The sequence below is a fragment of the Rhopilema esculentum genome, chromosome 13, assembly GCF_057945365.1.
Source record: "Rhopilema esculentum isolate cy_ngs chromosome 13, ASM5794536v1, whole genome shotgun sequence".
Taxonomy (NCBI): Eukaryota; Metazoa; Cnidaria; class Scyphozoa; order Rhizostomeae; family Rhizostomatidae; genus Rhopilema; species Rhopilema esculentum.
Genome location: NC_142827.1, coordinates 2,718,039 through 2,742,548, shown reverse-complemented (window position 1 = coordinate 2,742,548; position 24,510 = coordinate 2,718,039). Strand labels below are relative to the sequence as shown.

At 37.0% G+C, this 24,510-nt stretch overlaps 3 protein-coding genes across 4 annotated transcripts; 1 reads left to right on the top strand and 2 right to left on the bottom strand.

Moving 5' to 3' along the window:
* On the top strand, positions 1 to 5,916 carry LOC135692200 (GDP-fucose protein O-fucosyltransferase 1). 2 transcript variants are annotated; one of them, XM_065210274.2, is made up of 6 exons: positions 1 to 167; positions 805 to 899; positions 1,914 to 2,203; positions 3,027 to 3,222; positions 4,506 to 4,736; positions 5,381 to 5,916. In XM_065210274.2, exons 1-6 carry the CDS (start codon positions 38 to 40, stop codon positions 5,546 to 5,548), a joined length of 1,110 nt encoding a protein of 369 aa, XP_065066346.2. In that variant the 5' UTR covers positions 1 to 37; the 3' UTR covers positions 5,549 to 5,916. The 2 variants fall into 2 exon arrangements, with proteins under 2 accessions (XP_065066346.2, XP_088968106.1); XM_089111980.1 differs by having other exon boundaries at positions 2 to 167; positions 809 to 899.
* A 6,171-nt stretch (positions 5,917 to 12,087) lies between these two features.
* Positions 12,088 to 15,644, bottom strand: LOC135691690 (histamine H2 receptor-like). Its single transcript, XM_089112071.1, has one exon. It carries the CDS (start codon positions 13,278 to 13,280, stop codon positions 12,360 to 12,362), a length of 921 nt encoding a protein of 306 aa, XP_088968197.1. The 5' UTR covers positions 13,281 to 15,644; the 3' UTR covers positions 12,088 to 12,359.
* A 2,760-nt stretch (positions 15,645 to 18,404) lies between these two features.
* Positions 18,405 to 22,419, bottom strand: LOC135691691 (alpha-1A adrenergic receptor-like). The gene has a single exon (XM_089112070.1). It carries the CDS (start codon positions 20,942 to 20,944, stop codon positions 20,024 to 20,026), a length of 921 nt encoding a protein of 306 aa, XP_088968196.1. The 5' UTR covers positions 20,945 to 22,419; the 3' UTR covers positions 18,405 to 20,023.
* Positions 22,420 to 24,510: the final 2,091 nt, after the last annotated feature.

The following is a 24,510-nucleotide window of genomic DNA, read 5'->3' as shown; positions in this document are numbered from 1 at the left end:
TTGGCCTCGATTTCCCACTGGCGACAAATTTTTAGAAATGTCGAACCTTTTCATTTTGTGCCTGTTATATATGTACCAAATAGTTGTCTGTGGAGACGAAAATTTAAAAAATGACACAAAATATTCGTGGGATGAAAATGGTTACGTGTTTTTCTGCCTCTGCATGGGTACGTTACAAGCTTTAACCGTGTATAAACAAAGCTAAAGTTTTGTGAGTTGTTTTCATCAAAAGTCAAATGAAACGTTTACAATTTTTTGTTTACAATTAAAATTCCCGAAACATTAAATTTATTTTTCCTGTATGAGCGAATTTTAATACAAATAAATTCGGAATTTTCCTTGATATCAAGTGAAGCGAAATATCTTAACAAATAACGAGAAACTTCACTGTTTGTTTGAGACATCTACCTACCCCATTCTAATTAGAAGTCTTTTTCTCATACCTTTCTATGTTCATCATAATCTTTATTTTTATTGTAGATTTACTATTGCAGGTTGAATAGAAGCCAGGAATTCAAGGGGCATGTGCATCCACCACCCCTTCTCTCCCCACTTAATTCCAGGCACTAAGTTTTACCACCCTCTATTTTCTGAAAAGTTGCCTTTCCTTTTGTAAAATTGCCCCTTGTATCATACAAAATCCCTTTTTTCATGCCCCCACAACTGTATGCAGAGACATGTTTACTACCCTCTGCCCCTCCACTTTTCAAAAAGTTCTAACACACCTGACTATTTCAATTTTTTATAAATAAGTATCTTGTTAGTTTATTGAAAGAAGTATTTTTCTGATGGATTTCTTTTTAGGAAGGTTTGGGAACCAAGCAGAGCATTTTCTTGGTGGCGCAGCTTTTGCTAAGGCTTTGAACAGAACCCTTATTGTGCCTCCATGGATGACTTATGTATAGTATCTGTTACATATTAGAGTTTACATGATTATCTCTTTTTATAATTATCTAATTGCTACAAATGCAGCAAATCTTTATTCTCATCTGTAGATAAAGGATCCCCTCCAAAAACGTCTCCAGTTTTTAGAAATGTTTCTTTTTTATGGAAAAGTGCCCCTTTAATGGAAAAGTACACCAGAAAGATCCTTTTTTGTCTGGAAAGATGACCTTCTTTTTGTAAAGCATATTTCAACTGAAAGATCCCTTTATCGGAGGCATCATGGATAGGGACCCTCAGGGGGGGGGGGGGGGCACAGCTTGCAACTTTCCAACAACTGGTTTCCAGTAAAATACAATGACATCATTGACTGCCTGCAGGCGGTGTAATTAAGAGCTGATGTCTCTATGCCTTAGGAGGATATCTGTTGTCCCAGGTCCACATAAGCCATCTAGAGGCTGCCATTTTTTAACCTGCTTTTCAAAATAAATGATGATGTATGTATGTATTTAAATGTCTCATCATAAGCAATTATGCCTCCACAAAGGCTTGCCATGTAACATGTCAAGTCATTTCCTGTTTTAAGGTGTCATGATATCACCTGGAAAATCATTAACAGGTCATGATATGAGGAGGCGGTCATCTATTTTACAAATCTAAATACAGCAGATGGAAAATCACAAAATACTCTATTTTTCCAAAAGCCAACAAACATCAAATTTCTGCTCAAATTTCTGAAGATCCCCTGGCCACAATGCCTCTGCTCATTTAAAAAAAATGATCAAGACTTTATGAAAGAAAATGATGCACTACCCTTCACTTACTCTTTATATGGTTGCGGCATTTAAAACCTGGGCTATCCAAGTGCCTTTTTCTGTTCCCTTCAACCCCTACTTTTGTCCTGCTTCCGACATAACTGTCCTTGTTAGATTACTCCCTTGTTGTGTTTGTTTGTATCATTCTATTATCTCAGTATTATCAGTTCATCATTAGACTTTATAATGAAATTTTTAAATGCTTTCCCTTTTCAGAAAAGTGTGACCTTTACAGATTGGTTTCAGTTGGAGCCCTTGCAAGAATACCACAAAGTAATTCTTGCTGAAGATTTTATGAAATATCTAGCACCAAGATATTGGCCTAAGGGAAAGAGAATTGGCTATTGTTGGTTACCTTATGGAAGTAAACAAAGATGTGTTATGAAGGAAGGATTTCCATTTAAAGCTTTCTGGGATAATCTTGGTGTAGATTTTGATGATTACGTTATATACCACACTGCTTACAACATGGAAGACCCATATGTACTTTCAGAATGGATGAGCCAGTAAGATATTGAAATCTAGGGTTTATTTGGCTTTCGTGTTTCTTGCCCTTCTGACCTAGAACAAAAGTTACACCTTAAGGTATACTTACATGAAGATTGGCATGATATTTTACTATAACTTTTTAGTACACCCTTGCTAGGGAGGGTACACAACAGGTTTTGAGGGATGGGAGGATTAGCCCTTTTTTCCATCTGGGATATAGTATGTTTGATTCCTGGCTAAACTGGTGTGAGAATAGCCAGGGGGGAGATTGGATTGGATGTGATCAAAAATAAAGTAATGCAATCTGGGACGTGCCCAAAAATAATTTGTCTATGATAGTATGAATGTTGCTCAATGCACACCAATCTATGACTTCTTAACATCCATGATATCTGTTTTCATGATGTGCCATTTTTAAGGCAATTAATTTTTTAGACATTATTTTGCCTTATAATGGAATCTTAGGTTAATGCGGAGGATCCCCCCAGTCCAATCCCTGTATGCAATCCTTGTCAGCCAGCCCTGCACTTTTTATTTCAATCTTAAGCAAATCCTAGAGGCCTACTCTGCTGCCATCTTCCATTATACATTATGTAGTTGCAATACCGTTGCAAGATTTTTCTATTTCTTTCAGTAGTCGCTTGACACCTAGAGATACAGAGCCATTTTTGTAGGTTAAACTGCATGAAAACTCTTCTGAGAAATATTTTGCTTGTCTGTTTAAAATGTGTCTGTTTAAAAGACAAGTGTAAGTACAATAATTTGTTTTGAGAAAATGTGTCTGTTTAAAAGACAAGTGTAAGTACAATAATTTGTTTTGAAAATCTTTCATTCTTTTAGATTTCCGTCGGAAAAACATCCAGTTCTAGCATTTCGAGGTGCACCAGCCACTTTCCCTATTCAACCTGAGCATAAGTCCCTACAGAGTCTTTTGAAATGGTCTAGCAAAATTGAAAGCATTGCTCAAAATTATGTTGAAGAGAACCTCAGACCTGGAAAGTTTGTTGGTATCCACTTGCGGAATGAAGGATCCTGGGTGAGCTGTGAATTTATAGCATATAGCATTTATAGAAAAGCCCGTATCGTGGCCCTCCTCATTCCTTATAACCCTCTCCTCACTCCCTCTGCCTGAATCTTTTCCAAAACACTGTACCTAGGATTAAACTTTTCTGAGATTTTTTTATATCCACTTAAAGATTACAAGCTGCACTACTTTACAAAATTACTATACAACTATACTATACCTCTAAACAATACCCGGGGAAGAAGAAGGCAATGACTATCCTTAGGTCGTTTGGTCACAGAGATTAAAATCAAGTCTTAGAGATTAAATAAACGACCTAAAAGAAAAACAAAATGGATCCAAAGAAAAGAAAAGAAATGTTAAAATTTTCTAATTTAATTGACCAGATTTTTGGATAAATTCTAGAGTTGGCAGGAGTATTTTTTACTTTGTAATAAAGCAAAAATTGAGACTTGTCTGAGATTTTCTGCAAGAGGCACACAGGAATCAAGTAACAAGGCAAGGTTTAAATTTGAAAGCAATCTGACTGTTGTAGCTTAACATTTTTATATATGGAAGTATTCCATAAAACCAAAGAGGGACTTTTAACCTTTGTTTCACACACTTATTTCACCGAGCAACGGCTGCTAAGATCACACATAAATAAAGTCATCAAGTCAAAGGCCGATGAAACATTACTGAGGACATGAATTTACCATAACTGAATTTCTTTATGAACAAATATTAGCACAGTATTGTTGAAGGCAAAAACATTTGGAGGCATAATTATTGATTAAATAAAAGATTCGCTAATCAAGTTTTATGCATGTTGTTGGTATCACTGAGATCTGCCTACAACTACATCTACCAGTTACTCTCTGCCTTCTTTAGTGAAGATTCTGACTATTCTAATTCTGTTCAATGTGAAGATTCTATAGAGGTAGGCTGTATTAGAGGATGAAGGTACAAACTGGACATGGGACCTTTGGAATCAATTGCAGAAAACTGCATAGCCCAAAGCCATCTTGCATTGCAAACTTATTTTAGCAAATTATTGTGGGGTTATATAGCCTCTTGCCTGATTCTGCCTACTGTCCAGTTTAATATGGTCAATAATAGATCGTTATAGTTTCCTCTAAATGGAAAGCAGTTTTCTTGTCGTTGATTTTGACAGTGTCAAGAACCACAAAAATCTTTATCTTTTTTATTCTTCTTTACCTAATCAGTTATAGAAGAGTGATCACTTTTATCAGATCAAATGAGTGATCAGAATTGACATGTTATTTTGGTAAAAGTTTTTCCTAATTATTACACAGATTCAAGGTTGTGATTATGCTGATGGCTCAGCAGCATTTATGGCGTCTCCTCAGTGTTTAGGTTATTCACGATATCAGAAGGTCACGCGTGATTTGTGCGCTCCACCGCGAAACAAAGTCGTGAGGACTGCAAAGGAAATCGTGGAGAGAATCCAAGCTAAGTTTCTCTTCATTGCAACTGACAATGATCCAATGTTAGACGAATTCAGACAGGTCTTTGAATCTTTAAATGTAAGTATTTCTATTTTGAATTCTTTAGGTGCCTTTTTAGCCAAAATACATAAGATTGAGAATCTGATTGAAAATTTGATTGAAAATCTCTCCCGTAAACACGCATGTCTGGCGCTATGAAATCATCAATGTAAAAAATTTAGCTGCCTGATGATCATATTAAGCGTAAAAGTCAGATTTGCAACTTAGAGCTGTTCTTCTCTATACACCAAAAGGTGTTAGGCCCTGCCTTCACAGTATTTTTTTTCTTTAAAACGGAATCGGTTTTTTTCATAGGAGGTATGAAGAGGCTGCAGGGCAGTAAGGCAAAGTACCAAGGCATAACAATAACAAAATTAAGAGTTCTGTTATTTTTGCAAGAGCAAGGGGGGAAAAGCCCCCGTGCCCCCTTGCTTCAGTGTCCCTAGATTTGTTGTAAACAACAAGCTCTAAAGGTTAAGCACGATATTTTTTGGTCAAAACATATTTAGACTGTATTTACCGGCTTTATTAAGGTCCCTGCAAGCGTTTATTAAATGATTCTTCGATTTTAAAATGGATTTTTTTTGCTTTGAGATTGAAAATACAAACACCTATATGTCTTTGTAATCAACTCTGATGTCTAGCTAAAGATAAAATTATGGTTAAAAACGGTTCTTTTCTAGGTAACAGTTCGACATTTGAACCCAGAAAGGCCACAAGTTGATTTAGCAATTCTTGGAAAAGCTGATCATTTCATTGGAAACTGCGTTTCTTCGTTTACAGCCTTTGTTAAGCGAGAACGAGACTTGAATGGGAAACTAAGCTCCTTTTGGGCCTTTGAAAAACGGTGACTTATCGATTCACGTGACTAGCTTTGATATGTCGAGGCTGGAGGTTGAAACGGCTTTTTGAGATGCTGCGAAGAAATAGTCCAGGTTTATTTCGATTCAACTCAAATAAGCCTTCTAAACACAATCATGGAATAAGCATCATTTTAAAATATTGTGAAATATTGCTGGTTTTGTAAATTTATCACAAAAACATTTGCTGTTTGCAGCAAGTAAACTGTATGAATATTTAATAGACAGAAGGCATTTTCCAACTTTTATCTGTCAATATGATTTACTTACATTGTTCGGAAATTAGTTTCAAACATCATCTGCAACTACAAATGTGCCATTAATTATCTCTTCTGAATTAAACTGTTCCAATTTTTCAATTCTAACTTCTTCATTTTCCTGGTTCTATTATAATGGATTCCGTTAGTCAAAGATCGCTAATAGAAGCCCCAGAACCACTGGTATAGCATGATGGGAGCATTCATGCCCACCGAGAGGAGGAGCAAGGGGGCAAGTGCCCCTGGGGCAAAATCTGACTTTTAATAACAGGATAACTTTAAGAAAAACTAATCGTATCTGTTCCCGGAAAGTTTAACAATACCTTATGAATATAAATAGCAACTAGATAACGAAAATTATATGTATCTAAATCCATATTAGATAGATTTTAGGTGTATTGCTTTGGTGAGCCAGGGGCTCGAGCACTGGGCCTGCCCCTGGGCCCGGTGTGGCCCTTTGTGGACCTGCTGATAAATATGAAGATCGTAATTTGCTAAATGCAACTTCAGTGGCATAAGCTTACTTCAAACTCATTTGCAAGAAAGGTCGTTTCCTGCATTCTTAAGGTTGTTGCCTCAAAAATTTAGCGATCAGAGGCAGTGGCGTAGCTTTAGTTTGAAGACATTTGCTTGGTCATCATGTTTACAGTTTCCAGACAAACGCGTTGATGAAGACGACAGGGCTCCAATGTTACACTGTTTTTACTTCCTTGTTTATATGCTTCCTAGTTAATTGATTTCCAGCAACACTTGGAGTGTTTCTAGATTGTATATGTCATACATATTGAATAGAAGTTGCTACAGATTTTATCTATAACTATAACACAAAGGATACTTGCTTCCAGTTTATCATGTTTCTAGATCGCTAGTAGCAGGGAGACTCCAGTTATTGTCTATGTTGAAAGTCTCTAGATAAATTTTAAATGAGAAAGGAAACATTTTGCCGTGGATTAGTTCAAAAGTATATAGTGGCAGCAAAATGCGATGTAGAAAAAGTAGCTAAACTTTTCGGCATGTAGCATATTTTGTAGCTTTATTTTAGACGACAGGAGGGGTCTTTGCCGATAAAGGCAGTAAAGTTATTTTTCCATGTCTTTTTAAGTCTTTAATTTTCCACAGCTAGAACTCAAAATGCTTTCCACATCTAGAGAGAAACCAAAATTAAGAAATATTTTAACAAAGAATTGAGCAGTGAAAGAAAATGTTAGGCAAGAAATTAAGAAGGTGCACAGCCTCGGGAGGATTACCCTCTTTTTGCATTACAACAGAGTGCTTTACGATCACACTCTGGGGGATATTTGGTACTTAAGCATGACAATCAAATTGATTTGTCTAATCTGATTCTAACTTGCATCAAAATACTGTAGAAGGTTTCAATTTTTCGTGATAAAAGGAAATTCCAGATAATATTGCTGTCTTTGCTGGTTTTGATTGTTTAGGGATATGGACGGGAGAATAGGTCCCTAGCCCACCGTCTCCAGAGTACCAGAAAGAAGGCCGTTAAACTGCTACATATCGATCCTTTTCAATGAGTTGCTCAACGTCTTTGTTGCTTTCCATAACGTCTCCTAAGCTAACGTTTTTGCATCTAATAGCCCAAAGTCTTTGGCTATTCAATGCAGGAATTTGTTCTCGCTAATACTTTTTGTCTTCTGCCAACAAATTCAAACAGTTAGATATTTTTTGGTACCATCTCTCAATATAAAGTCGACCGCTTTTTCTTTTCGTATCATAATGCGTATGCCTATCAAATCTTTGAAATAGTCATCAACATATAGATAAAGGCGATATCCAATATCGTCCATTACTTTTCTCACAAACAGCACTGTAAATGGATGACATTATTCTGTAACACTTTGAATTTCCATAAAATTTGATCAGAGAATCCAAAAAACTGCTTGCGAATATGACTATAGCACTCCACTCAAAGAAGGCATCTATGACACCAAACGGCGAACGCAATGTTGAATGGACACCAGTAAACACGAAATACATTCATAACTAAACGAAGTATTTTCAATGCAGCTAGTTACTCATTTCGAAAGTTGATTATGATTTTCTAGCATACCTTTGAAATAGTCGTCAATATAACAATGGCCGTGCGAATGCTAAACATTTAGGGAGGGTTGGTCTGGATCATGCCTGACTACTCTCGTTCATTGAGAAAGAATTGCCGAAAGGAGCCTGCAATGCTTTAAACTTGCCCTGATTAGCGAAGCTGCTGCAATACTCCCAGCTCCTGTATATTGTATTTCACCAAGGAGCTTCGCTACTCTTAAAAAAAAGCGATCCTACAACTCTGCGACATTTTGTGTTTCCATGTATAAAAATCAATGAGTTAAGAAAACTGACACTAGCCGCAATTACACTACTCCATATGTAAATTGTATCCAGCAGAACTCCGGGTGCAGAATTTCTGTTGAATTTACGATACGTCCAGAAAACTGAAGAAATGTCGTAGGGGATGTAGCAGATAAGAAACAAACCCAAGACCAAACAGATTGTTTTCACTGCAGCTAGACGTTCTGTTCGAAAATTGGACGTATCTTTTCGATTGCCAGGTTGAAAACGGAAGACTGCATTTTCTTGGTGTCTCTCAAGAGTTTTTAATGTTTTTGTATTCAATATGAGAAAGACTGTCTTAAGCGAAAAGTTAAAAATCACAATGGTTAACTGACGGTAGAAGGACTCCCATATCACGGTAATCGTAGCTGCAACAAGTCCACTAATAAGACAAGATACAACCAATAGGGTCATCCGATTATTGTTCATCATTGTCTGATATCGAATCGGTTTTGCGACGTGAAGGTACCGATCTAGAGAAATTGTGATTATCATAAAGAATGAAATATATCCCAAAAAAATCACTGTAAATTCAACAGATTTGAGCTCAAGGCAGTTTCTTTGTCTACTTGATATCCAGAATGCTCCCAGTACAGGCTTTGCAAACATTCCCAAGCACAAATCTGACACTGTCATTATGAGAATAAATTTATTTGAAAATGTCCGTAGCTGCTTCGATTTGTACAATGCGAAAATCAAAAGGGAGTTTGACAGGATATTGAAAAAGGCAAATATAATCATAATGGCTCCAGCAATTGTAGTGTACGGGTTCCCTGGATTGTTTGGAACCAGCGACAGACAACGACTTAGTACTCCATATTCTCGTAGCATCTTTGTCTACGATATTTTCCGTCTTTTCAATAAGAATATACTTTTTTGTCTTGATGCTTTTCTTGGCCTTTTAGTTGCAACCCTCTGAAATTACGATGCGAAAAAAGGAAATGCTGCGAACCAATTTCCATTTCAATTAGGTTTCCTTTACATTTCCATTTCAATTTAAATCAAATACAGCTTCAATTGACTTGCTTAAAGTCTTAATTGTTTATAAACATTGAAATCTGAAGGTTACTAAAAAGCATGCAGAATGGAATAAAAATCAGTTTATTAATTTTGCAAAGTGTTAGAAAGCCTCCGCGTTTTTTTCTTCTATTGACTTAAAATTAAAGAAATCAAGCACGGAATGATCAATCGCTTAAGTCAGCTGTCATTTCTTCGCATCGGATATGGACTACTTAATTCGTAAATTGAAATATTGGCATACCGGAAAACAAGGACCAAGGACATTTAGGCAGGACCCTGGACTCCGGACGCTGGACCTAGGACCCAAGACCAAGGACCCAAGACCTACGACCCACGACCCACGACCTAGGACTCTATATGTTTTCGATGATGCACTCCTTTCTTTTCAAGAACACGAAGTCATAACATTACATGCCATGAACAATTATACATAAAAGCCAAAACTTTAAAACATCGAACAGAAGACTGCACATCATAGTAAAGGAGAAATACTTCCCGTGAATATAGAAATGAATCTGATTTTTGTTTCTGGCCCTGTGTGAAAACGAAAACTCGGGTAGCTCGGGCAAAATGCTAATGAACGATTTAACTAGAAAGCAACGCCTTGCAATGTAAAATACTTTCATTGACCGTGAAAATTTAAAGTGGTTGTTTTAGCAAAGTGGGGAAGTACAGTAATTACTATTCCGTCATAGTAAATACAGCAATCCTAATATCTTTAGTACGCGCACTTCATTGACAAGCCATCAAAGCCTAAGTAATCTTTATATGTTAACAAAAAGAAAAACATTAGAACGTTTATATGCTCTAGAAGCAGGAATGGCTGCACTTTCTTTGGTATGTTTACAAAGACCGCGGAAGATATTTTAGTTTTAGGGGGCTAAACCGTTTTGGGAAGTTAAAAATGCTGAAAACTTAGAGCAGGGCTACTTTTGTATGGTTTTAAGTACATTTTGGAAATTTCAGAGGGGAGCCATATGTTGTGTTGTTTATTGCTTTATGTATTTATTTAGTTTTGTTGTTGTTGTTATTATTGTTTCGCGCCTTTTTTGTAGATTTGTTAGGCGTGGGTTGAGAAACTAGAAAAGAAGTTTTAAGAGTTCGATTTTGGTAGCTGGATTTTAGCTGAAGCTGAGTTGTCGTGGATTGAGAATTTCAAATATTGTAGAACTCGATGGATTTTTGTTATGGCCGCTTTTTCACTTACTCGATGATTTGTAAATACTGTAAATATCGCTATTACCTCGCCGTTTTATTTCTTGTCGTCTGTTCACGTTTGTCATTTCATTTCACGGACAAAGATCAATTACCATTACACTAGGACAGGATTGATATAACACGTAACCCTTAGCCTTCTGTGGTGCCGGTATCTTAATCATTTTAGACTGAAACATTTTGCAGTCTTCTGTTCGATGTTAAGAACTTTTGGATTTTATGTACAATTGTTCATGGTATGTAATTTTATTTCTTGGTGTTAATTTGAAGAAAGAAGTGCATCTTCGAAAACATATAGGGTCCTGGGTCCTGGGTCCTGGGTCCTGGGTCCTGGGTCCTAGGTCCTGGGTCCTGGGTCCTGGGTCCTGGGTCCTGGGTCCTGGGTCCTGGGTCCTAGGTCCTGGGTCCTGGGTCCTGGGTCCTGGGTCCTGGGTCCTGGGTCCTGGATCCTGGATCCTGGATCCTTGGTCCTGTATCCTGGGTCCTTCCTTAAGGTACTGGGTCCTTGTTTTCAGGTATGCCTGAAATATTGAACCCACCTGACAAGCAGCTGTAGTGTCTTGTTGCCATGAAAACAGTGCAGTTTACAAATATCTACTAAAGGAACTACCAATCAAATCTGCAGTCTAAAGGACGTTTGTTTATATAGTTACAATGAAGAACGCCTTTCAGTTTCAAACTTCAACATTTTTTCGAAGCAAACAGAACTGTATAGAATATTACTGATAGCAAACCGTTCCACTTACCGGCTTGTCTGAACGGCACTTTCGGTGTTACATTCAGTGACCAAAAATGAAAATCTTTTTCATTGCAAATCATAACTTGCCTTTCTGAGTGTTGGTTTTTTCATTTGAATGTAATCAAGCTCTTGAAAAAGTATTAACTTATGCGCGCATCTCATCTCCATTTTCAGCATCATAAAAAGTGCATGTTTGCCGATTGTTAAAAACCAAATATTGAGACGTAAAAAGAATTCAAAATATATTTATCTTCATCAAAATCGTACACACAAAAAAACAAACTTACAACACGTGCTAACTGGAATAGAGGCTAGATATGATTTATGCACATATTTTAATACTATTGTCCACAGGGGACAACACGATGTATGTTTTACCGACTACAATAACGACTTCCCTTTAGAGAAAATGATAAACGAAAACCGCAAAGAAATAAAACAAAAAAGAGATTACAAATTTATGAAAAGTTCGTTATTTTGAGGGTTACTAAAATGAAGGGACCTAAAATTTTGTTGGCAATAACGAGAGTTCTTTATATCCGGGGTGCGTTATTCCGCGAGAAATTTTAAAGAGTTTGTTAAGCAGAATCCAGGGTACCAGAAATTCAGTTCGTTATACCGGGAAGTATCCGATATATCCGGGGCTCGCTATATTTGTATAGTGGAAGGTTGATGATCTAACAGATCTTTGAAATAGTCATCAACATATAAATGAAGAAGTGGTATCCAATGTCGTTCATTACTTTACTAACAAACAGCACTGTTTCTAGAAAAAACGGATTGTCAATCTTGTGAATGGATGACAGTATTCTTTTACAATTTGATTTTCATAAAAATTGATCAAAGAATTCAAAAAACTGCTTGCGAACATTGCTACAGCACTCCACTCAAAGAAGGCAATCACAACACCAGACAACGAACGCAATGTTATTAGACAGTAATAAACACCAAATACTTCCATAACTAAACGAAGTATTTTAAGCGCAGCTAGTTACTTATTTCGAAAGTTGATTATGATTTTCTAGCATACCTTTGAAATAGTCGTCAATATAATGATGGCCGTGCGAATGATCAGGGAGGGTCAGTCTGGATCTTGCCTGACTAATCTCGTTCATTGAGAAAGAACTGCCGAAAGGAGCCTGAAATGCTTTAAACTTGCCCTGATTAGCAAAGCTGCTGCAATACTCCCAGATTCAGTCTCCATGCCTAAGAATTTAAATATTTTATTTCACTCAGGAGCTTCGCTACTCTTACAGAAAAGTGATCTTACAACTCTGCGACATTTTGTGTTACCATGCATAAAAATCAATGAATTAAGAAAACTGATACTAGCGGCAATTACACTACTCCATATGTAAGTTGTCTCCAGCAGAACTCCGGCAGCAGAATTTCTTTTGAATCCATGATACGCCCAGAAAACTGAACAAATGTTGTAAGGGGTGTAACCGATAAGAAATAAACCCAAAACCAAACGAATTGTTTTCACTGCAGCTAGACGTTCTGTTCGAAAATTGAGCACTTCTTTTCGATTGCCAGGTTGAAATCGGAAGACTGCATTTTTGTGGTGTCTCTCAAGAGTTTTTAATGTTCTTGTATTCAGAATGAGAAAAACTGTCTTAAGCAAAAAGTTAAAAATGACGATGGTCAACTGACGGTAGAAAGAGACCCATATCACGGTAATCGTAGCAGCAACAAGTCCACTAATAAGACAAGATACAACCAATAGGGTCATCCGATTATTGTTCATCATTGTCTGATATCGAATCGGCTTTGTAACGTGAAGGTACCGATCAACCGAGATGAGAAGTATCATTAAGACCGAAATATATCCCAAAAAAATCACCATAAAATGAAAAGATTTGAGCTTAAGGCAGTTTCTTTGTCTACTTGATATCCAGAATGCTCCCGTCACAGACTGTGCAAAAATTCCCAAGCAAAAATCTGACACTGTCATTATCAGAATAAATTTGTTCGAAAATGTCCGTAACTGCTTCGATTTGTACAATGCGAAAATCAAAAGGGAGTTTGACAGGATATTAAAAAAGGCAAATATAATCAAAATGGCTCCAGCAATTGTTGTATTCGGGTTCTCTGGATTGTTTGGGACCAACGAGAGACAGCGACTTACCACTTCATTTCCTCGTACCATCTTTATCTTTGAAATTTCTTCCTTTTGCCAATCAAAATATACTTTCTTGTCTTGATGCTTTTCTTGTCCTTTTAGTTGCAATCCTCTGAAATTACGATGCGAAAAACGAAAGTGCTATCAATCAATTCCCATTTTAATTAACGTTTCTTTACATTTCCATTTCAATTTAAATCAAATAAAGCTTCAATTGACTTCTTTAATGACTTGTTTAAAGTCTTAGTTGTTTATAAACATTGAAATCTGAAGGTAACTAAAAAACATGCAGAATGGAATCAAATTCAGTTTATTTATCTGGCAACGTATTAGAAAGCCTGAGAGTTTTTGCTTTCTATTGACTTGTAATTAAAGAAATCAAGCGCGATATGATTAATCGCTAAAGTCAGCTGTCATATCTCCGCAACGGAAATGGGATGCATAATTCAGCTGTCATTTCTTGTTGGGGATACGAGCTGAAACGGCTATTGTCTTTCCTTTTGTTTGTCGCTCAAAGTTTAAATCCAATCAGAGAAAGGTGTGTTAAAAGAGCATGCTCAATTGCTTACATTTTGCCGCGAAATACTGGTTTCATATCTCGCTCTCGCAGCTTCACTCGCTTGGATGAAACTGGAGTTGCACGATGTTTTATCGTTCTGTTGTTGTTTATAAAGTAGCTTTCTTGTAAAGGGCCTAGATGGAGTGGAAATCTAAGCAAAATTAGGCTACAGCACACAGGAAATTAGTCTTGTGTTTGTAGCTGGATTTATTATGAACTGATGGAATTATCATGGCGGGGTTCCGGGTGCAGAATTGTTCTGTTATGTTTATCTATCAAGAAGGGACTGTGAATCGAATAAAAAGGACATCGGGTATTATCACTGTAAATTTGGGAACTATGTCTGGGCCTAACAACATAAATGAAATTGCATCATTAACCAAAGCTTTGATATTAATATATTCGGTTATCTAAGCCCAATTACGACCAAAAAATCTGTAGGAAACTAGATAACGCATGGGCTCCGACGCTTGTTGGAAAGTTGGGGGGCAAGGGAGATTTTAACAATCATAACAAAAGATGTTTAAAAAGTTCTATTGTTTCGCTAATTAGTGGGGGTATGGCACCCTCCCCCATGGCCCCTTTGTCAGAGGCCTGTAACACCCCTTGCTTGCAGCGGAGTTATCCAAATTTACCCCCACTCCCGTAAGTCTTTGATTGTAAAGAAAGGCAAAGTATTCACACTCTTCATTTCTAGATTTATCCCCCCCCCCTTATTTCTGTCGCTGACGCACAAATTAGCCAGTTTAGTTTATTATCTAAACTCGAAAAAAATTTAAAATTTGCATAGTGTTCTTGGTTGTTTGAAACATGCTAATTTAAAACAACTGGCAAGGAAAAAGGCAGGGGCAGAACTGATGCTTTTTACTGAAAAACCCTTGGTCTAAATTGAGTCATGTTAAGGTTATTTGTCACTTCCAAAAAAGGAAGTGGTACTGTAACATTAAGATTACCAGAATTCTGAAACTATGTATCCTTCATCCTAAGATAACCCTTTGCCTGTCTTAAATAATGACCCCTTAGCATAAAAAAGTTTTTGGTGGGGTTGGATCAACCAAATGTTATTTTTTAGTTTAAAAATGGCTGAATTAAGAATAAAAAACTTTTCTTTAACTTGCATGTCACTGAACAAAACAGTGAAAGCTTACTTTTAGTTATCAAAATAGGAAACTTAAGGGTGTACAGACCACTTTAAGGTATTCACAGTTAAACAAACATCCCCTTTAAATCATGCACATACATCTGCAAAAATGAGAAATGGTCAATCAGATAACTCCAGTGAATGCCATATGTTCTTGATTTGTTAGGGAAAGTGAAGGAAAATTCAAGTAATAGAAACATAATTTATTGGTTTTTATGAGGTAACCTATAGCATTTTAAGCACTAGCTTTTGACTGCTGAACTTATAAAAATTGCTTACTTAAAACATGCAGCCTTTCTAAATAGCAGAGAGAGTGACAGACTTCCTCTTCTGTCTTTCTGCATTAGAATGAAGCCTTCTGTCTTTCATACTTTGAAGTGGAGTTACAGTGTTGGTGAACAAATTCATATTGGGGGAAGGGGTGCTGCCCGTAGTGTTACTTCTCATTCAGCAAATAGTTATAAATGAAATGTAGTAGAGTGTATAGTTATAAATGAAATGTAGTAGTTTATCTAAATATATTCATGGTATGGGATGTTATGGCTTGGTGTTCTTATAGAGAAAGGAGTGCATCATCGGAAACATATAGGGTACTGGATGCTGGATCCTGCGTCCTTGGTCCTTGATCTTGCGCTCCGGATCCTGCATTCTGAGTACTTGATCCTGGGTCCTAGGTCATGCGTCCTTGGTCCTGGGTCCTAGGTCATGCGTCCTTGGTCCTGGGTTCTGGGTCCTACCTTAAGCTACTGGGTCCTTGTTTTTCGGTATGCCTGAAATATTGAACCCATTCCAGGAATGTTTACAAAAGCTGAACGTTCACACTGTGTATGCCTGACAAGCAGCTGTGATGTCATGTTGCCATGAAAACAGTGCAGTTTACAAAGATCTACTAAAGGAACTACCAATCAAATCTGCAGTCTAAAGGACATTTGTTTATATAGTTACAATGAAGAACGTCTTTCAGTTTCAAACTTCTTTCTTTTTTCGAAGCAAACAGAACTGTATAGAATATTACTGATAGCAAACCGTTTTACTTACCGGCTATTCTAAATGGCACTTGCGATATTATATTATATACTGTTTCAAACAAGTACGCTTTGTATAAGGAACCTTTTTATGACGCGGAAAAGGTTAAAAAGCCGTTAGTGTTAAGGACAAAATCACTTTTGAATACTTTCATCATTGCTAGCATTCAAGAATTAGAAAGCCAGTTCCATTCTCTTGAAGTTAGAAATCACATAACGAAGACAGGGAAATTTTGTGAGCAACCTATTAAACAGGGTAACTATGATTTTTTCTTTTCATATGTGATCTTTTCTTTTCTAGAAGGTATGCTAGGCGCTGGAGAAGTTCGAAATATTCAAAACTTATGTTGAAGAAAGCTTAAAAAAAGTAAAATCAATTTTATACACTCAATCAAATTGTAAACTCAACAACGGCAAGAAGAAGCAGAAAAACGTTCCAAAGGCAATCTCTATCTTAAAAGAAGATTGACAGGCATTTATTATACTTCTTTTAAAAGATATTAATCTCTGTGAATCTTTCTTTCTCCAATCCCCAATAACAGCATATCTTCCTAGCAGGGTCGTCGCGAGGCAGTCCTTGTTTGGGGTGTCGGCTACGAATTTGCCTGATTAAAGATAATTGCCTGAAATTCTTTAGTTGTTGACACAAACCTCTGCAATACATTTTGCCAATCCAACTCTGTGGTATATAATTCGCATATGCCATTTATATGATAACAACGGACTTTCCTAAAAGCTTGTCAAATCTGTATATCGGGACGGGCAAAGGGTATAGTTACAACCCGAGGCGGCACCATGGGTGCATCCTAAGGAGTAGATAATTTTCGAATTTTCATGTTTCCAGTTAGTTCCTTGGAAAATGCACTCTTTCAAGCAAATTTTGCTAAAGCAATCTTCCTAATCCTATTGAAAATTCTTTTAATTTTGCAAACGGATTGAGCAGCAGATAAAACAACTGGTGCAATTTCACCGTGGTCTTGAATATCCCCGTGTTGTTTCGTTACTTAAAGGCCAGGTAGCAAGAAGCCAATTTAGATCCAACTAGTTGCCAATTTAGAACTCGCCTTTCATCCTGGCATTCCTTTCGAATGATAAAAAAAATCTGTAGCTCATTGTGAACTGCAGTTGGCGCTTCTACTGGGAAATGGACACAAGGCACAATTGTACCTCAGAAGGGCCTGGTTTTTTGGATTTAGTGCCCACAAGAAATTGTAAAATCATAGCGCCGAGTTTGTTTAACTTAATTCATATACAGGAAATATCATATTTAACCAACGGAGCAACTACCTTGGCTTGATCCTTTATTGATTTCAAGACGTGAGGGTCTCTCATCTACTTAAACCGTTTCTTCCAAGGAACATATTTCACATTTCCTATTGAGATACGATTGGGGGGGGGGGGGATGTTACACACGCCCACACCCCCGGTCGCGACGCTTCAGCTTCCTAGCCCAGAAACTCTCGACTGAAGAGTGTATTTAAAATTCATATGATTGATAAAGTTTTTGTAATGTCTTCACAACCACCTTTGGTGCCCGCTTGGCTTATGACGGAATGGCGATGCTCTCCCTGAAATACATGCCAGAAACGTCAGGCAATCAGTCATAAGGCGGCGTTCCTATGTCATCGAGAGCGATTTTGGCCGTTGGTGCATCGGCGCAAAACGCTCAACTTACCATTAACCTCTAACAGGAAGAGGCTACTAAAGGAAAATACACAATTTACTAGCATCAAAGATGCCCAGCGGTATGAGAAGTTTTTGTAATGCTAGAAAAAAGGACAAAACTGTCAAGGTAATACCGAAAAATTTCAATTTTCAGATAGGGAAAACAAAAAAGCGAAAAGCTCTTTTGTAATAAGGCTTCACCAAGCAAAGTGACACCCACGCTATGTCGAGCCCATAAAAACCCCTAGTTCGAGCAAGGTAATATAAATGCTATTTACCTTACCCTAGTATTTCTAAACCATTATATTCTAGTATAACTGGTATTAGTAAAACATGAAGAAACACGTCACAAGAGACCATGGCCAATAGCAAGTAAATATCAACTTAGGACAAATATCAACGTGTTCTTGTGGCTTTGGTAAACAGATAGGAAAAATGTACTTGCCATGCGCAAAGTAACCACAGGGCACCGAGAGAAACTGAAGCAGGGATTTTGTTTATCGCGAAATCCGCCATAATGAAATGTTGCCGCCCTTATAAAATCTTATATTGGCAACAATGATACCATTAAAACTTTTATTATGTTTGTTTTTGAGCAAAGGTGGAAAAAAGGAAAAAGAAGTGTGGGAGAGTACAACAAACGAGATAATTTTTAGATAATTGTTAATTGTTTAAAGCAACGGAAAGGTCGTACGTTTCTTCGCGTTGCTTGTTATCAGCTAATATAAAAACATCAAATATTTCGGCAGTTCTTAAAAAAACACTAGAATATATATGCAGCTCAAAACTGCACATTTTGTCCAGTCTTTTCCCAGTTCAAAAAATTTCATCATTCCTTTGTCTGCACTGAAATCTTTCGGGTCCAACATATTTTTATATCAACCATTAAACTTTCAGCAATTTATAAACACGATAAAATCATTTCATAAAATCTTGATTCAGCCTGACCATGCACTTTAGCGCTTCCGTTTGTTTTCTTGCGTATGGATTATGAATAATAAACTGAAAGCGCGATCTCAACCGAAAGCTTGTAAAAAATGAGGGGATTTGATTGGAGGAGACTGTCTTTCAACTGTTGCTAATTTTTGACAAAAGACAGTAAAATTGATAATGGCACATTAAAGGTTTCGTACATTTAAAGCAACAAGGGGGTTTCCATCTGCAAAGCTAAGCGTCCCTGCAATAATACAATAATAGTCATTCAAATAAATTATACCTAGTGGAGGATTAAAGGAGGGCAATTAGGGGCAGGTCTGGCGTCCCTTCTTGGAAATCGTGCTTCCCTTTTAAAGAATGAGAATCAGGTGAAAATTTTTAAGAGACCTATCGATAAAATTACTTCCAGGATTACCTCAAAGTTAAAATTGCCTTAATTTAAATTGAGGCAATGTGAATTGCTCACGAGGACAATGCTTGTATGCTTGTAAGTGGGAAAATATTCTCTTCAAGGCTACAACTGATTTTTTACTTTATTTAGAGGATTGAGAAATTAAATTGTGTGGAGATAGCACGCGTTTAGATTAAGATTAGATGAAAAAAAAATTTCGATGAACGGGAGCAAAAAAATGGTTGATCCCATGAACACCAGCCCCTTAATTTTAGGGCCCCTGACGGAATTTGAGCCAAAGACCCACCAGGATCATATATTAAAAGAAAAAATACCAGTTACCCTGTTTGCTAGATTGCTTACAAAAATTCCCTTTCTATTATGTCCGGGGTTCGTTATACCGCGAGAATTTTGAAAGAGTTTGTTAAACAGAATCCAGGGTACCAGACATTTTGTTCGCTATACCAGGAAGTTCGATATATTCGGGGCTCGTTATATTTGTACATTGGAAAGTTGATGATCTGACAAATCTTTGAAATAATCATTAACATATAAATGAAAAAGCGATATCCAATGTCGTCCATTACTTTTCTCACAAACAGCACTGTAACTGGATGACATTATTCTGTAAAACTCTATATTTCCATAAAACTTGATCAGAGAATGCAAAAAATGCTTGCGAACATTACTACAGCACTCCACTCAAAGAAGGCATTCATGACACAAGACGAGGTATGAATTGTTGAATGGACAGTAGTAAACACGATGTAGTTCCGTTACCAAACAAAGTCTTTTCAATGCAGCTAGTTGCTCATTAAGAAAGTTGATATGATTCTCTAGCAAACCTTTGAAATAGTCGTCAATATAATAATGAGCCTAGCGGATGCTAGACATTCAGGGAGGGTTTGTCTAGTCTGGATTTTGCCTGACTACTCTCGTTTATTGAGATAGAACCGCCGAAAGGAGCCTGAAATGTGATAAGCTTGCCCTGATTAGCGAAGCTGCAATACTCCCAGCTCCAGTGTCCATGCCTATGAATTTAGATATTGTATTTTACCCAGGAGCTTCGGTACTCTCACAGAAAAGCGATTTTACAACTCTGCGGCATTTTGTATTTCCACGTATAAAAATCATTGAGTTAAGAAAACTGACACTATTCGCAATTACAAAAGTCCATATGTAAATTGTATCCAGCAGAACTCCGGCAGCAGAAATTTTTTCGAATTCATGATACGCCCAGAAAGCTGAGGAAATGTTGGAGGGGGTGTAACAAACAAGAAATAATCCCAAAACCAAACGGATTGTTTTCACCGCAGCTAGACGTTCTGTTCGAAAATTGGGCAATTCTTTTCGATTGCCAGGTTGAAATCGAAAGACTGCATTTTTGTGGTGTCTCTCAAGAGTTTTTAATGTTCTTGTATTCAATATGATAAAGACAGTCATAAGCATAAAGTTAAAAATCACGATGGTCAACTGACGGTAGAAGGACTCCCATATCACGGAAATTGTGGCAGCAATAAGTCCACTAATAAAACAAGATACAACCAATAGGATCATGCGATTAGTGTTCATCATCGCCTGATATCGAATCGGCTTTGTAATGTGAAGGTACCGATCAACCGAGTTGAGAAGTATCATTAAGACCGAAATATATACCAAAAAAATCACCGTAAATTCAACAGATTTGAGCTCAAGGCAGTTTCTTTGTCTACTTGATATCCAGAATGCTCCCAGTACAGGCTGTGTAAGAATTCCCAAACACAAGTCTGACACTGTCATCATGAGAATAAATTTATTTGAAAATGTCCGTAGCTGCTTCGATTTGTACAATGCGAAAATCAAAAGGGAGTTTGACAGGATATTGAAAAAGGCAAATATAATCATAATGGCTCCAGCAATTGTAGTGTACGGGTTCCCTGGATTGTTTGGAACCAGCGACAGACAACGACTTACCACTCCATATTCTCGTAGCATCTTTGTCTACGATATTTTCCGTCTTTTCAATAAGAATATACTTTTTTGTCTTTTAGCTTCTCTTGTCCTTTTAGTTTCAATCCTCTGATATTACGATGCAAAAATGAAAATGCTGCGAGCCATATACCATTTCAATTAGATTTCCTTTACAGTTCCATTTCAATTTAAATCAAATAAAGCTTCAATTGACTTCTTTAATGACTTGTTTAAAGTCTTAATTGTTTATAAACATTGAAATCTGAAGATAACTAAGAAACATGCAAAATGGAATAAAAATCAGTTTATTAATTTTGCAACGTATTAGAAAGCTTGAGCGTTATTGCTTTCTATTGACTTGTAGTTCAAGAAATCAAGCGCGATATGATTGATCGCTAAAGTCGGCTGTCATTTCTCACCGGATATTGACTGCCAATTTTGTAAATTCAAATAATGGCATACCGGAAAACAAGGACCAGGTACCTTAAGGCTGGACCCTGGACCGAGGACTCAGGAGCCAGCAACCAGGACCAAGGTCACAAGATCCACGACCCAAGACCCACGACCTAGGACCCACGACCCACGACCCACGAACCACGATCTAGAACTGTCTCTTTTTTTTGATGATGCACCCCTTTCTTTTCAAGAACTTGAAGCCATAACATTACATGCCATGAACAATTATACATGAAATCAAAAGGTTTTAAACATCGAACAGAAGACTACACAATGTTTCAGTCTGAAATGATAAATATACTTGCACCCAATCCTTGAATGTTTATAAAAGCTGAACGTTCACACTGTGTATGCCTGACAAGCAGCTGTGATGTCATGTTGCCATGAAAACAGTGCAGTTTACAAAGATCTACTAAAGGAACTACCAATCAAATCTGCAGTCTATAAAAGATATTTATTTACAAAGTTACAATGAAGAACGTCTTTCAGTTTCAAACTTCTATATTTTTTCAAAGCAAACAGAACTGTATAGAATATTACTGATAGCAAACCGTTTTACTTACCGGCTATTCTAAACGGCACTTGCGATATCATATTATATACTGTTTCAAACAAGTAGGCTTTGTATAAGGAACCTTTTTATGACGCGGAAAATGTTAAAAAGCCGTTAGTGTTAAGGACAAAATCACTTTTGAATACTTTCATCATTGCTAGCATTCAAGAATTAGAAAGCCAGTTCCATTCTTTTGAAGTTAGAAATCACATAACAAAGAAAGGGAAATTTTGTGAGCAACCTAGCAAGCAGGGAAACCGCGATTTTTTATTTTCATATGTGATCTTGGTGGGTCTATGACTCAAAATCTGACAGGGGCCCTAAAATTAGTGAGCTGGTGGTCACGTGATCAATCATTTTGTTGCTCCCGGTCATCGAAAAGTTTTTAATCTTAATCTTTAGAACATTCAAAAATGAACAAAAAATTATAAAAAAACCTAATATGTTAAATAAACCTGTAAAAAGATATGACCTCTTGAAATATTGCAAAAATGACGTCATCAAACGAGTAGAAACTCTTTACCATGTCTTTTCTCACTTATTTCTCATTGTTTTGAAGAGTGCTAAATCTCAGAATGGCTCAGGATTACTTTCTGGAGACAATCGAATTATTTTCGTAAAAATTCATATTTGTTGCTTTTTTTCACGCCATATTCATTTCAATAAAAGAAAATGTTTTTTGCTTGATGCAAAATATGGTCAAACTCATGTTTTGTTTCTTTTGGAAAACTCGGTAATGATGAGTAAAGCTGGGATGTTGAGTAGACGCATTCACTAGGTTATAGAAACAGAACTGAAGCAGTTGACAACTGAGTAGAGACCACTCACATTCATACAAAGTTAAGATAAACTTAAGCGAAAACAATAAAAATATCTACCAAAAGAGTGCACAAAGAGGAAGCCAAAAGTGCACCGTAATCTTCAATGGCTCCACGTCTAGAGCTAAATGTTTATAAAACTAACCCATTTACTAGAAATAATCCATAGATTTCAAAGGGCAAAGATGTCAATGTTGAAGTTGTAGAAGATAAGCTAGGCGCTGGAGAAGTTCGAAATATTTAAAACTTATGTCGAAGAAAGGCTAAAGAAGTAAAATCAATTTTATACATTCAATCAAATTGTAAACTCAACAACGGTAAGAAGAAGCAGAAAAACGTTCCAAAGGCAATCTCTATCTTAAAAGAAGATTGACAGGCATTTATTATACTTCTTTTAAGAGATATTAATCTCTGTGAATCTTTCTTTCTCCAATCCCCAATAACAGCATATCTTCCTAGCAGGGTCGTCGCGAGGCAGTCCTTGTTTGGGGTGTCGGCTACGAATTTGCCTGATTAAAGATAATTGCCTGAAATTCTTTAGTTGTTGACACAAACCTCTGCAATACATTTTGCCAATCTAACTCTGTGGTATATAATTCGCAAGTTCCATTTATATGATAACAACGGACTTTCCTAAAAGCTTGTCAAATCTGTATATCGGGACGGGCAAAGGGTGTAGTTACAACCCGAGGCGGCACCATGGGTGCATCCTAAGGAGTAGACAATTTTCGAATTTTCATGTTTCCAGTTAGTTCCTTGGAAAATGCACTCTTTCAAGCAAATTTTGCTAAAGCAATCTTCCTAATCCTATTGAAAATTCTTTTAATTTTGCAAACGGATTGAGCAGCAGATAAAACAACTGGTGCAATTTGACCGTGGTCTTGAATATCCCCGTGTTGTTTCGTTACTTAAAAGCCAGGTAGCAAGAAGCCAATTTAGATCCAACTAGTTGCCAATTTAGAACTCGCCTTTCATCCTGGCATTCCTTTCGAATGATAAAAAAAATCTGTAGCTAATTGTGAATTGCAGTTGGCGCTTCTACTGGGAAATGGACACAAGGCACAATTGTACCTCAGAAGGGCCTGGTTTTCTGGATTTAGTGACCACAAGAAATTGTAAAATCATAACGCCGAGTTTGATTAAACTTCATTCGTATACAGGAAATATCATATTTAACCAACGGAGCAACTACCTTGACTTGATCCTTTATTGATTTTATGACGTTAAGGTCTCTCATCTACTTAAACCATTTCTTCCAAGGAACATATTTCACATTTCCTATTGAGATACGATTGGTTGGGGGGGGGGGGATGTTACACCCTCCCACACCCCCGGTCGCGACGCTCCAACTTCCTAGCCTAGAAACTCCCGACTGAAGAGTGTATTTAAAATTCATATGATTGATACAATTTTTACAATGTCTTAACAACCACCTTTGGTGCCCGCTTGGCTTATGTTAGAATGGCGAAGCTCTCTCTGAAATACATGCCATAAACGTCAGGCAATCAGTCATAAGGCGGCGTTCCTATGTCATCGAGAGCGATTTTGGCTGTTGGTGCATCGGCGCAAAATGCTCAACTTACCATTAACCTCTAACAGGAAGAGGCTACTAAAGGAAAATACACAATTTACTAGCATCAAAGATGCCCAGCGGTATGAGAAGTTTTTGTAATGCTAGAAAAAAGGACAAAACTGTCAAGGTAATACCGAAAAATTTCAATTTTCAGATAGGGAAAACAAAAAAGCGAAAAGCTCTTTTGTAA